The sequence below is a fragment of the Acomys russatus genome, chromosome 20 (assembly GCF_903995435.1).
Source record: "Acomys russatus chromosome 20, mAcoRus1.1, whole genome shotgun sequence".
In the NCBI taxonomy this organism is placed as follows: Eukaryota; Metazoa; Chordata; class Mammalia; order Rodentia; family Muridae; genus Acomys; species Acomys russatus.
The window spans coordinates 19268274-19283601 of record NC_067156.1 but is presented as its reverse complement, the minus strand read 5'-3'; the positions used below and the strand labels follow the sequence as shown (position 1 = coordinate 19283601).

General features: G+C 40.7%; 1 protein-coding gene across 1 annotated transcript in view; it reads right to left on the bottom strand.

Moving 5' to 3' along the window:
- Positions 1–798: 798 nt before the first annotated feature.
- The window catches only part of Pik3c3 (phosphatidylinositol 3-kinase catalytic subunit type 3), an 82613-nt gene continuing 68083 nt past the window's right edge, over positions 799–15328 (bottom strand). Inside the window, exons 22-25 of the mRNA XM_051163978.1 lie at positions 11861–12029; positions 10127–10217; positions 4319–4444; positions 799–942 (exon numbers count right to left, since the gene is read on the bottom strand). Of these exons, the coding sequence (XP_051019935.1) occupies positions 799–942; positions 4319–4444; positions 10127–10217; positions 11861–12029 (530 nt within the window). The remainder of the gene's footprint in view (positions 943–4318; positions 4445–10126; positions 10218–11860; positions 12030–15328) is intronic.

The window sequence follows — 15328 nt, the reverse complement described above, 5'->3', positions numbered from 1 at the left end:
GCTAATGAAAGAAATAATTTGCATTTTCAGGAGCAATTTTAATATTTTCATTAAAGCATCTTTCAAAGAAATGAACTCTCTAAAGGACTGTCCTTGACACAAATCACAAGGCAAGAACCAGCATAGGTTCAGTGGGTAATATCTGCAAATGTTTCAGCCCTGACACACACTGGAACTCAACTCTTAACAGGAACCCACTCACCAGCAGGAAGTGCACTCTCAGCTCGGCATAGTTGCACTGCTGGCTGGGCTCAGGGTGACACCGTGGAGAGAGACTGTCATGAAACCTACAAGGTTCTTTTTAAAAGCTTTCCCATGATAAATATTGAAAACGCTGGTAAAAGGCAAACTGTAAAGGACCCACACTGACATGCTAACAGTCTGAAGATCCTGGAAGCACTTCAGAAAGAAAATCCCCATGCATGTTTATGTATGTTTTTATATGTGTGAGAAATTTTTTGTGACAGAACAGATGGTCTCAAATGCTTTCTCAAACACTTCAAAAGTGCCTGCTTGGGGAGGGGAGGGGGCAGGCGAGAGATTAAGAATACCAAGTACGAGAGTTGCTTCCAAACATTCAGCTCCCAACAGTCCTGAAGAACTATTTTAAAAAGGGCGTGAGCAATCCCACACTTAAGATCAGGGACCATCACAGAAGAAGAAACAGAAAGGCTGTAAGAGCTGGAGGATCAGGGTGTCTGCTCTGAGACCGGGTCTCTTAGTAATGTCAGAAGTCACACCCCAGAAGTCTTACCAACCTGGCTGCCAAACATGAGCTGAACAGGATGAAACCAATGATCATGCCAACCTCGAGAGGGACGAGCCTACAAGGCCACAGAATACACCAAGAGCTACATTCAACTGAAGAATGCTGGAAACAAGAGGTGGTTCTTCCCCAAGGAAGAGCACACCAACTGCTTGTCCAGTGCCGAACAGATAGCTCTGAAAACAGACATACACTAACACTATGTGGACTTAACAGGCTCTATGTAATGATAACATATCTGTGTCTGTATGTATATAAATTGTACACCTATGCATAAAATAACAATGAAAAAAGAGGACATAAATTTTAAGGAGAACAGGGAGGGATATATGAGAACGTTTGGGAGGGAAGAAACAGAAGAGAACAATCTAATTATAATCTCAAAAATAAAATTGTTTATAGTGATACAACTCTGGGGGAAAAGGAAAAGAAAAGAAAAGAAAAGACCAGCAAGTAGAAACTGGTTTTCCTTGAGGCAGAAGAGGAGGCAGATGGGGACAGACAGATCACATGGAAGTGTTTAGAAACCTTTCTTACACAGGTAAACAGGGTATGTATGAAGGAAAAGTAATGTCCAGGGAGTTTTAGAGGCCCCAGCAGGTAGGTAGGGGACTGCCACCACAGTAATGATGCAGGTGGGGAACCACTGCGTCAGCCACGCAACAAGTGCCTGGTAGCCAAGCTTCAGGGCTGACTGCAGTCAGCAGAAAAGCTCAGGCCAGAGACACTCAGGATGAGCCTACCCAGCAGGCGAACCTAGGCTGCTCTACAATTACAGTATTTGCTTCTGCTTAACTGTTCTGGACAACCCTTCTTTTCTTTTCTTTTTTTTTTCTTTCCTTTTTTTTTTTTGGCCAGGCTGGCCTCAAACTCACAAGGATCCACCTGCCTCTGCCTCCCAACTGCTAGGATTAAAGGAGTGCACCACCATACCTTAGCCTGGACAACTCTTCTATGTATATTTTTTTTCTGGTGGCTTTTGAAAAGTTTTTTAGTATTTTCATTTAAAATTTTAATTTCTTGAGACAGGGTCTCTATGTAGTACTGGCTGTCCTCATGGCCTTAAATTCACAAAGATCTATTTGCCTCTGCCCACCAAGTGCTAGGATTAAAGGCATGCAAATTCATGCTGGTCAGTTTGCTTTTACTTTTGATCATCAGAAAATTAGGGTGAAAAAGATGAAATGATTTTTTATTTGCAAGTAAATAATAATAATAAATAACAACAATAATAATAATAGTAAATAATACCAACTCATAACAAACTCTACTCATGTTTAATAAAGTAGGGTTTGAGTACATAGCCATGGAAAAAACCTTTAGTGGCAGGTATGGACCTGGACCTCGTTAACTATTGGCCTCAATTTTACAAGTGGTGAGTGTACGCAAGACAACTACATGAGGCAATGCCGAGCGCTCACATCACTGCTGGCACCTACAGGAGCCTGATCGGTGGGTGCTGGGTCTGTTATTACTGTTTCTCAGCCATTATGATTGCTGCCTTGTCATTCCTCCTCAAATAAACTAAATGCATTAGGAGTACATGTGGGACATGGGCTGGCACATCATTGTTTGTGCCACACAATGAAGAAACCTTAGCTATTTAAACTGCTGCTTAGGGAATTACCTGGCTCTTCAGAGAATTTCTAAACTAACAAAAAAAAAGAAAAGAAAAGAAAAGAAAAAAACAAAAAGGGTCATAGTGAAGACTTCCATTGGTAATAGACTCAGTATTTTGTTTTGTTCTGGGAGAAACTGTACAGTGCTATTCTTCAGTCCTAATGGTGAAATGAGTACCACATAATGGAAACTCTCAATGACATCTACAGCATTTCTTTAGAGTTATTTTGCATCTAGAAAAGAAAGTAGGCTGATACCTTGTGTTCCCAACAGATTGGTTATTATGTACAAAGAGGTTCATTCTTTACAGCGGCAAGACAGAGGGAACCACATATAAAGAGTCTGTGCACCGGGCACCCTGAAGGATGTTAGTGTTCACTCAGAATGTGGCTAGTTCACAGCCATGGCTATATGGCTCCAGTCCTCATGGTAAGCATGACCAGTAAAGCCAGCAGAATTGGGTTTCACTGGCCAATATATACACAGGGAAACTTCAACAACACAGAGCACAAGACAGAAGTATGGCCCCTCAACTCACACAATTAAAAACAAAATACAAACACTGGAAAACTCTGCTACTTAGCACAAGAGAACCACGGGGCCTCAATGGACTAGCTTCCTCTGTTCCCATTTTACAGGTTCAGTGACGAGCAAAGTCCACTTGACATTTGTAGAAGGAAATAATAAATTTATAAAGGGGTTTTGTCGAAATTATCACTTATGACATTTAATTATGTGTTGAAAATTTAGTGTATATTTTATTTTCTACTTATTTATTCATAGTACCCAAAATGGTAGCGCACGTCTAGGTGCAAGACTTAAAGTGTTTAAAGACAAAGTAACAACAATCCTTAAACAAGGTGATTTTCTCTTCTGGATAGACATTAGCTGACCCTGGCCTTTTAAACTAATCTGGCTTCATCAGAGGAATTTGTTAAGAAAAATTGTCACCTAAAGTTCACCAAGTTCATCATCTGATAGACTCAAGCTTGGGAAATAATTAAGTATTTATATGATTATGCTGGCTAATGTTGTTAATGTTAAAACCAAACATATCAACTTCCGAGCAACTCGAACAAAACATATAGTTATTAGCAGTATCACTCTGGCTTCTTGCCTGCTGCACATGTTCTGAACATGTGCATAAACCTAACACAGAGGAGGTCATACACATACACAAATATATTTAGAATAAAGGTAAAAGAATGAATAGAAATAGACTTAAATACAGGAAAGGGTTACAAAGGCTTTTAATATTCAAGATATTATCAAACCAAGAAAACCTACACTAAAATACTCTTCAGGAAATGGCACAGTAAAGAAATAACTAAAGAAACAGAGAGGGCGTGGTGACATACTGCTTGACAGATCCACACAAAGATGCTGAACTTCAGAGTGAAGAAGAGAGATTCCCTGAATACAGAGAGTAAGGCAAGACTCAGAGAAGCAGCCTGCGTTCTCTGCCAACCATCTTCGTGATGAAGTCCATACAAGGAACACAGATCGGAGGTCATCATGCAGGGCCGCCAGGCAAGTTGCCTTATACGCCAGAGATACAGCTAACGTGACTAGTGAGCCTCGTCAGTGAGGGGTGCAGACTGCTTTCCCTGTGTTCTAACCTCCTCTCCCTACACTGCAGCGTTTACCAAAACCCACCAGTGTCTAAGTCCATGTGCCAAGACTTCTGTCCACTTAGAAGTTTCAAGGGGTTCTGTAAAACTCGACAAGAAGTCCTCCGAAGGGGTTCTGCAATGCTCCTCTACGTAGAAGTGACAGGATTTCAAGATGTTCCCTTCACCCACTGCTGAAGTGTACCTAAGACTTGATGGGAAACCAAACCCCCGAAGGATAAGGATGCCAGGCAGTGTCTCTGAGGACTCCTCAGTACCTGGCCAGGGTGGCCGGGCACACAGTCTTAGAGAACTAACTTACCTGGGCAAACTTGTGGATCTGTTCCACCACTGCCGCGAACAGTGCATGGACGCTCTCGTCGATCAGACTCTGCATGTAGTGCACAGCCTCCTCATCTGACAGGTCCAAGCGGAACTTATCCTGCACCTAGAGAGAACCAGAGACAGCACCGACCTTTTCATGAAAAGAGTCAGGAATGTTCTGAGGAGACAGACTCAAACTGACACAGACATCATTAAGACACCAGGAGTTATGCCAGGAAGGAGCTCTGAGGGCCTTGCTTCCACTCACAGATGCTGGTTCCTTTTAGAAACAGAAATGCCACTACTTTAACGCCAAGTTGCACTTTATGCCTGAGCATTCTAGCTCAAGGTGAGAGCATGTTAACACCCCCACCCCCACACACTGGGACAGTCAGGGTTCACAGGAACTACATCAATCCCTGGCAAAATAAACAGACCTAAGACGCCTTTCTGCAGACAGCAGCCCCTTGGATCTCAGCAAGGGATTATTTTAATAGGTCTGTAATGTCCAAAGACAGGATTGTGTTTTTTAGTTTACATTTAAGAGGCATCATTCATTTTCTTTTTTTTTTTTTAATTTTTTTATTAATTTATTCTTGTTACATCTCAATGGTTATCCCATCCCTTGTATCCTCCCATTCTTCCCTCCCTCCCATTTTCCCCTTACTCCCCTCCCCTATGACTGTTCCTGAGGGGGATTTCCTCCCCCTGTATATGCACATAGGGTATCAAGTCTCTTCTTGGTAACCTGCTATCCTTCCTCTGAGTGCCACAATAGCATTAAATATTAGAAAAACACATGCACCTGTTTTTCCTAAAACAAAAAAAGCCAGTGTGACTGAAAATCTATTTTAGATGAAACTCCTGCAAGTGGTACATAGTCTCTTATTTGATTCTGTGATGGCCCCATGAAGACAGCATGTCTGTCTTCGGAAACCAAGGATACAGGAAGCAGCCATAGGAACACTTAACTGGTAAAGAAGTGTGTGTTTCCAGACAGTCTTATGCCCTGCTCACAATTAGTGCACTCTACCCCTCTACTATAAATGACCCAGATATACTCCTTCAGCAAAAAATAGAAGTAGGATTTCCAAGTAGGCAAACTACTTAATTTTGTACTTCCTTTTATTTTGACAATACTGTACAGTCATCAAATTCACCTGCTTAGCTGCCCCCCACGCCTGTAAATGTCTTCATCTTCTCAGCTAGTTCCCTGACCTTGCTTCTACTCTCCTGTGTTTTCAGTTTCTTTGGTTTCTTGTACAAGCATGGGTAGGGAGCTTCTTATAGGACTTAACAGTAGAACACTAGCTGAAAAGGAGAAAGAGGAGGTAACGCAATCGACAGCCACAGCAAGCTGCAGCGTGGAGGTCAACCAGGCGCTGAACTGTGGAGGGAGATCACGTGACTTGATTCCACAGCCCTGGACAGAGAGGTGACAGAAAGATAGACACAAAACGTAGGGACGGTTTGGCACTCTGGAGGGCTTGTCTTTACTGATCTGGTTCTTAAGTTTTGGATTCCACGTTCTCCTTGAGTGTGACTTTTTTGCCCTTCATGTTTCTCTGTGGCTGGATATCTGACAACTTGGGTACTATTTCAAGAACACACAGCGAAAAAAACAATCAGAAAGCACAAGGATCAAAATAAAACTCTAGCCTAATTTATCAAAATTTGTGTACTTAATTCAAATGCCTACATTGAAGGAAAAATATATAATTGGCACAAAACGTTCTTTAACAAATATGAAACCTTTTTTAAAACGGTTTCCGCACAAACGGTCAGTTGGTGCTGCTGTGCTTGACTTGTGCTGAGCCACCTGTCATTGCCCTCTGGCTTTCAGCCTCTCCTCTGCAGTCCATGTCACTTTCATAAACTGAGACCACATGCAACTTGCTGTTATGGCTGCGTAAGTAAACACATTTAACTCAGGGGCCACACTTCCCGCTCTATCGCTTTCTTTTTGTCTTTTTCTTCCTGTCCAGTTCTTTGGATGCATTCACACGCCCAGGCACTGCTCACCTGTTTACCCTAAGTGCATGCACATGTGCAGCAGCGATGGCCCAGCAGCACCTGTACCATCTGAGTGTGCTTCCACTCACTGCTGCTGTATTCTCTGGCTTTGAGTCACATGTCTACCTCTTAACATACATATTCTGGATAGTATGGAACAGAGACTACATTCTGCTGTGTAGCTGTGAAGATCCCATCCTAGTTGGCAGGCAGTTAACCTGCCTGAGCCTACACCAAACACTAAGCACTGCTGAACACGTGGCTCAGTTTTAAGCGTATTTATTTACTTCTATTTATTCAAACTGGAAATTGCCTTGAAGCTAAAAGTCATAAACTGACATTTTTATCCACTGTGACACAGCCACTCTACTTACATTTGTTGCTGGAAACTCAGTACTGTTTATTTGTACCCTGCCTTACAAAAGGCCCTGGTAATCTTGGTCACTGTTGTGAAATAGGGTACTCTATGAGAACATGGAAAGCTATCTAAACTTTTACAGTGCTTCCCAATTTTGGGAATGCCTGAAGTGCCTGGAAATCCACTTGTGACCTTGTACCACAGTAGATCCATTTCAAACATTATATTTGTAACAAACAGACAGCAATAACATTTCCTTAGGGAGTAATTACCAGATGCTCAAATGATCTAAAAGTGTAAATGAACCAATGCTGTACAGACATTCTAGTCAACCCTGGGCCACCATACCTCACGGTGTCTCTAATGACTATAACACTGGAAAGTACTGTCCCCACACAAGTCTTAAACAGGTAAAGCACAGTTTAGCTTGTTGCCTCCATTTGTTTTTTGGTGATACACTTAGCCCTCACTTACCCTTGGCAGCCCAGTGCCTCTACCTGCCCACAATATGTACACACACTGTTCTCCAATGATGCAAATAGCAACCGTAAAACCATTCTACGCTCCCAACCTGCATCAGGCTATACAAACTTCTACCTCTGAACAATGGTATACTTTTCCCTGCTCCTGCTAACAATAAAATTTAGTCTTTTATTTACAAAGAACAATTTACTGTGAATTTAACAAAATAAAACCTATAGATTGGTGTGAAGTTTCTGCACCACACTAGAATTGTAATTTGCTATACTCAATCATACATATAGCTTTAACAATTCTAAGTTTGCAGGATATTTTTCCCAATAAAGCTCTAAAGCACATTTTCATACTAAAAAAGCACGGTGTTTTGTTTAAACTAAGTAGTTTTTGAGTGCCCAATTTTACATGAGCTATTATAACAAGATCTTTTAAAAGATAACTCCAGATCTCCCACACAGCAGCAGCTTTCAGTTAGTGAAGTGTAGACTTCCCTCTTTAGGTTTTCTTTATTCAGAAAGTTAGATTACATTGGGTGTGACTCTGGGAGATGAAGGCAGAACAGTCATGACTTAAAGGCTGGCTTCAGCTACACAGGAAGCAATCTCAAAATTAAACAAATAAACAAACAGCAGAGAGAATGCTTTTCCTAGCAACACCTTAATAATGTAGTCATGAAAATAACTACAGCAAGGAACACATTTGATTCATCCCGATGAAAGGAAAAGGCTTAACTTATCATTTTCTTGCAGGGTTCATTTATTTGTGCTATAATAGAATGCAAACCCAAAATTCCTCAGTGTAATGGAAGAGGATTTAAAAGAGTAAATTTAAAAACAGATGAAAAGTATATTCCCACCCAACATAGCTCCGGGAGAACCACCACTGGCATCTGCTTAACCAAGACATGGGCTGCTCAGAAGCAAGAGGAGCCTCCCAAACTGCACAGGAGCTAATCCAGCAGGAGCTATGGGTAATCTTACAGGGACCATGGGTAATTCAATTTTAAAGGTTACCTCAAATACAGTCAGCTATTTATAGCTTCTTATAATATATATAATTTCTTTGTTTTAAAGTTTAGTAGGAAATCAATGTCTCTATTAAATTCTCCAATAGAAAATAATACTTTAAGTTACTGGATAAACTTGGCATCAGAGTTTACAAGTTTCCTTTTAATTACTGAAATAAAGGGAACAGGGATGACAAAGCAGGGCTGTTAAGCCGTCATGTTTATATGTGGATCCATTAAACATCTTCACTTCAGTGCCTTCCCCCCAACCCTCTAAAGAGAGCTATTCATTTTAAAAAGCTAGGAAGACTTGAAACTCCTAGAAGATAAGACCATTTTCTCCAACCCACCATCCCTAGTCCCAAAGCTTAGGCCTGTTAGGGAGTGGACGGTTTGTCTTACATGATGCACACTTCCATAGTAAAAAGTCTTACTTCAGAGCTCCAGGCTTATGGAATGTCTTCTCCACATTTTCTCATGAAGAGTTTGTGTCTTTCCCAGTGGGGCCATTCTTGGCCACAGCTAAAATTACCAACATCATCACCAACTCAAGATGCTGCCCCTATTCCCTTTGTTCAGCTCTATCACCCACAGTTATCTAATAAGTTGGGACTTTTACTCACTACATCCTGTTTGTTGTCTTTCTTACTACAAGGTCGTTTTCATGACATAGGGAGATGAATTATAGTAGTCACTATCATGCAAACACCAGTCATGACCTCACAAACAAACCGGCAGCTCACAGACACTGCAGTGAACGAGAAAGCGTAAATACCATTCAGGGAAAGGAGAGTGCTGGTACAAATAGTGCAGGAGTGGCACTTTCATCAAGAAGAGCAGATCTGCAGACAACAGGGCCTTAACACAGGCCAAGCACAGACAGTGCTTACAGATATGCTTCATGGACTTTTAGTTTTTAATTTACTTACTTCGTTTTCTTTCTGTGATATTGTTTCATTATGTAATTCACATGGCACAGAACTTGCTATGTAGTCTAGGCTGGCTTAGAACTCATCACCCTCTTGCCTCTGCTTTCTAATGGGTATGTGTGTTCAGAGGCTTATTTATTTATTTAGCATACTCCCATGTCTCTCTGTGTGTGTGTGTGTGTGTGTGTGTGTGTGTGTGTGTGTGTAAAGATATGCGACTCTGGAACTTTCAGGAATCAAGTTTTGCCTTCCACCATTTAGGCTCTGGGGATCAAAGTCAGGTCAACAGGCTTGGTAGCAAGCACTCTTACCTACTCAACTTTCTTGCTAGCCCAAAAGTTTATTATCATATGATTTCAGTACTTCACACATACATTTTAATATTTATAAAGATACATATTATATTTATATAATAAAACACCAGGGATCTATTTGCACACTACTGGATAAGCTTCGGTTATAATAACAACAAATACTTAATTTTATCAAAATATATTCTTATTTATTAAACTATCTTGACAGTCTTTGTTTCAAGTAATTGGCTTGAAAGCCTTATGACAGTTTTGAGTGAGAATCTCATATAACTGAGCTTTGCTTGGCACACTGACCCCAGCTACTAGGTAGTTGTGTTTACAACTGGTGATGGCACACTAACTCTTGACCTGTAGGGACAGGAAGCTTCCCAAGACAAGCCTCAGGGTGGGAACCTTTGTGCAGAGCCCACAGGGACAAATGGTACACATACTTATCCATACATAACATGCAATGTTCACATTAAAAGAAAGGCACAGACATTTATCTGTAACATGCAGTGTTCACATAACAGAAAGCCACACACATTTATCTATAACATGTAATGTCTATATTACAGAAGGGCACACACATTTTATCTGTAACATGTAATGTCTATATTAACAGAAGGGCACACATTTATGTATAAAATGGATGTTTAGGTGACATCAGAGCTCTTGTCAGGAAGGGAAACACGGACTGTGTTATGTAGAAGAAGAAGTACAAAGTTACCTTTTTTACGGTTTTATCTGGCTCAAGAGCAATATCTGGAATGTTTGCATCAACCATCAAGGAGAACAAGTTCAAAATCAGATTTGAATACCTAAAAGAGCAAGAAAGAAAAGGAAAGCAATGAGTCAGAATTTTAGATTTCTTTGTCTTATTGAGAACACTCCCAAAGTAGTGGCAACTGTATCTTTGTGATTACTACTAAGTCAAAGGAAAAGAAGGAATGAGTAAATATGCAACTTGTCACTGTCCTTCCTGAATTGTTGTTTGGCTCCTTAGAGTGAGTGACTTGTGGGATGATATTTCCCTTTGATTAATGTTGCCGTGGTAAACAGATGACAACCTAGGTAGTCACAGGAAAAGTATATACTTGTCATCTACAAAGACAGATCTTCAATGTTACAAAACTCTAACTGAAGGAATAATATATTCGTTTTTGTTCTTTCATAAAAAATGTACTTTCTGAAGATGAGGGGAAAGTTAATTTTAAATGAAACCTCTAAAAGTTTATTGCATAATATGAAGACTACAGTTTCTCCTTGAGACAACTAGTGTATTTACTCACACTGATGTTACCTGAGACAGTCCTTCTCAGGCATCATTGAAACTATCCATCTGCAACCTCTTGTCTGCCCTCTCCTCAGGCATCCTGGCTCACAGCTCATCACCTAAGGACTTCTCCACCTCCCAGGAGTGCCACCTTGTGAACAAAAGCTTAACACAAGGCTCTTTGTGGGATAGACAAAAGTGAAAACACGTCTATCAAAAACGCTACAGTTAACATCACTCTCAGCTACAATAGACTAAATACTATAGAAGGGTCCAAGGCAGGAGCATCTGCTCTTACTATTGTTATTTAAATTAGTATTAGATTGGTATTAGCTGTTCCAACAAACAGAACAAGGCAAGAGAAATAAATACAAATAAAAAATAAAACTGCTGCTATTTGTAGATGATGTAATACTGTAATAACATGATAAGGTTAAAGGCACAGACCCTATAGATTGGCCACACCATCTTTCTTCATACTCTGGGAGGGAATGCAGGCATGTCTTGCACTAGGAAAATTCCCTTTGCACAGTTAGGTGCAAACTACTGTAAGAGCCCAGTGATCCTGTTGCTTTAGACTAACTGTCAGAGTTCTCTATGTGCTCAAGTACTCGGTTTTGTTTTTTGTTTTTTGTTTTTCCTCATAAGTCATCCAGTCTTTTTAATCAAACCATGATGAAAGAAGAATAGATTGACACTGAAGAAGAAAGGACAGAGTAAAACCATCCTAGTCTAAAGCAGAATGAGTCGTGAAGCATTGAAGGGATAAAAATGAAACCCCGGAATCATCCTGAACTAAATCATCTAAAACTGAAATGGAGAAAGTGCTAGAAAACAAAATGGCTGGAGGATCATGACTGTCCCAAAGCCAGCACAGTGAATACAAGGCTGCTCGCCACTGCCTCCAGGGAGAGAGGATGGAGTAAAACTCCCCCTGGCTAGCCTACTCTCACACTCATAAGGCCAGCTTATTAACTGGTAGGTTACAGATGTGACAATTAGGAGGAAAGCAAGATATGCTTTGATGCTGGAGTTTTTATTATACAGCAAATGTGTGTTTAAAATGTTGTCTACAGTGAGTGAATAAAATTTAAAAATGTCATTGTCTTTCTAATAAAGGCCTAACAGTAACCACCCATTTCCACAGCTGGTTCTAGCGCGCTGTGAGAATCCCAGTAGTGCCCTTACCTACGCAGGTGGAGGAAGGCTGTGTAGCACTGCTTCCGGAACTCTTGGTACTGCTCACTCTGGGTGCCGCCCATTCCTTCCACCATCTCCTTATTCAGCTTCATTGGAGGAGGAAGAGGCTTTGGATCTCGGCCCAAAATATACCCAAAATCTATGTGGAAGAGTTTGCCTGGATGTAAACAAGAAACCCAGTTATGTGTACAATTACCTTTGCAAATCCAGAAGATGCTATTGTATACATCTCTTAGAAGTGCCTTTTTGTAAAAGATTAACTCATTCATTAAGTTATTCTATATCTTCAAATAAGCCATCCAAAGCACAGTGTAGTTTAATTCTTGGAAATGAAAAAACAAGCTTAAGACCATCCCAATTAATATTAATTTAAATGTTAAAATCTAATGTCTAGAATTGCACACTCAAAAAGCAAACATCTGGAGAGCTCTGAAAAGAATCATCATCAGTCAAGTCAGAAGACAACCTCATGTATACTAAGCTTAGGTGAACTGCTCTTTCTCTCTGTAACAGACAACCACTTCTTTGATTTTAGTATTCCCAACACAAAACCCTGGCCATTATGAAATTATGACTGTAAAAATAATCCTTCAAATTTCCAGTTATGGTGTTGGCTTATTCTTTCTGCTTTCTAGCTGGAGACTGGGAATCTGATCCCTGTACTGATGGCCACCAAGAGCTGAACACAGCTCCAGTTCCTCCTAGAAAAGTCTTAGGTCATTGCAGAGCAGATACACGGGGATGGGATCCTTCCGCTGGTGGTGATTCGCCATGGAAACCGTGAAGCACCTAGTGAATGACAAGCTGCATGAGGCCAGGAGCTTTAGAGTGAATTCTGAGAGCAGAGACTTTGGACTCAGCACTGCTAACTCTCGGACCATTTTCTGGCACACAGCAAGTATCAGCCATTGAGTGAAGGAACCAACTGGCTTAACAAGCCAACTAAAACCCTCTCTAGGGCAACTGACTTATTCTGTCATGTCATGCATTATGAGCTGTTTCATGTGGAAATTTATCATCTACTTAATTTTTCCCATCAAGGGTACCAGCCTTGCCTCAGAGTACTCCATTTACTGACCGTGAGCACAAGAGATGCTGTGCAAACACATTTTCCACACTGACTACTGCTTAAGATGTTGGCCATGACTTCCTGTTCACTGCTTTTCCTGAGTACTATCACAGTCATTGTGTATAGTGTGTATATTGTGTATATCACAGTCATTGCACACTGACATGCAGTCACTGCACAGTCATATACACACTGTGTATAACACAGTCACTGCATGTCTCCCTAGGATCTTAGGGTCTTTGTCACTGTGAAGGAGGGTCATTAAAATCAGTTAACCAAATAATTAACCAAAGTACAAAAGAAACTCTTATCTGCTTGCAACCTTGCTGAACCTATTCTAGTGTCACCTACTAAATTATAATTGGCAATTATCTCAGATGTAACATCAAAAGAACACTGGAACACAGAACCCGGCACACAGTAAATGCTTGAAAGGCCAGTTGCCACTATCAATACACACACACACACACACACACACACACACACACACACACAGTAGATGGTCAAGAGAAGCTAAAAAACAAACAAATAAAACTCTTAAGGCAGGGGTGACTTAAAGTCTTAACTTGTTCTGAAAAAGAAGAAACAATTTAAAATGATAGGATTCATTTAAAATTAAGTCAAGCCATTTACCATGCAATAATTAGGTCTCTTCAGTAGCTCATAAATACTTATCGTAAATACTTCAAATAACATGTAAATATTAAAACTCTGAACTTTTCTCAAACATAAATCTTGAGGCTGGCAAGCTGATCAGCAGGTAAAGTATTTGCTGCCAGGCTGATGATCTGAGTCTGATCAGTGGGGCCCACATGGAGGAAGGGGAAAACAGACTGCAGTAATCTGCTCTCAGACCTCCACGTGCACACTCCGCCAACAAATGAATGATTTAAAAAAAATGTTAATAACAGCCACTCTAAAGATGTCTGAGCATCCAAACCTGACTGTACCTGAGACTCACAGATGACAGAAAATTGTACAATTAAATACTAGATAGAGACGCCACCTCCCTTTCTGCAACTTTTAGGTATCTTTAACAGAAGAACAAACTCAGTGATTAAATAAGTTGGACATTTTCAGGCAAAAGAGTAAGGGAAACTGTGCTTGAACAGCTCAGCCACACACATCAAGTGTGGGAAACAGACCTCAGAGTAAAGGCCATGGGCGAATACGTAACTTCTCAAGGGCACACAGGATAAATAGCTGCTATAGAGAAACAGTTACACAGAAAAGCCAACCTCTCTTTTATTGTGTCATTACCCTAAGCTTTTCTCTAAATAAAGAAGTAGTCCAATCATGTAGGAACTAGTTTGTTTTTGAAGGCTATTTCTGGTTTGGATGGTACAAGTGAAAAGACAATGAGTTACAGACTGAGACACCCAGACATCAGAGAAGGGAGCATGCATTGTTGCAAAGACAGACCACTTTGGTAACAGCGCATGAGGCTCCGCAGCCTACAGCACATTTGCTCAGCAGTTCCTACCGTGCTAAAGACCACATTTGAAAACATGTTAACTCATCTTTCTCCCCTCCTCTACTTATAATGAGGCAGTAAGAGTTCGAAATTAAGCATCATATTCTACTGTCATCACCCTGAAACCTGAGAAACTCCTGGTACCAGGAACTCTCATTGGATCTGTTTTGCTCTTAATTCCAGTTATAGCCCAGACAATGTCAAACGCTGCTGATACAGGAAACTTGCTTCTGGAGGCTGGGAAGTTATTAGGAGAAGCTGTTTGTAATTCCTTTCTTCCCTTCTTTGATCCTGTAGTAAACAGACAATAGAGACCATCTGAAATCCGTGGTGGTGCTTACTGCTTTGACATGCCTTGTGACTTCTGGGTCTGCGATTGATATCGACAGCATAGCCATTCTAAACGGCTCCAGCTAATGATACTGACAGAGTGGCTGGCTATGCAGATGTTCTTTCAGCTATGATGGGGATTACATCTCTGCAAATGCACCATGAAATGAAAATATGAAGAATAAAAAATTCATGCACTGAATCCAACCTGCAAACCCCACACTCTGGCAACCACCGAATGCTACAGAGGGCCAGCTGTTTATTCTCAGGGTCACACAGATGTCTGGCAGATGTGTCTCTTTGTTGCTACCCAGCAAATGGGGGATTCAGACAACTAAACATTCAAAATGCACTTTTATGACTGTACATCAATCACATTCAGTCAGAGACAGTTGGCACTTTGAAATCATTTGGCAGCATCAGAACAGACAGTTCATGTGGCAGCATATAGCTAAGCATTTCCACAGGGGCCAGACAGCACAAACTCACACGCAAACACTGTAAACAGCACAAGTGTTCAATAGTATATTGGACACATTAATGTCGTTAGATTAAATTTTACTAGTTTGTAAATAAATCTGTT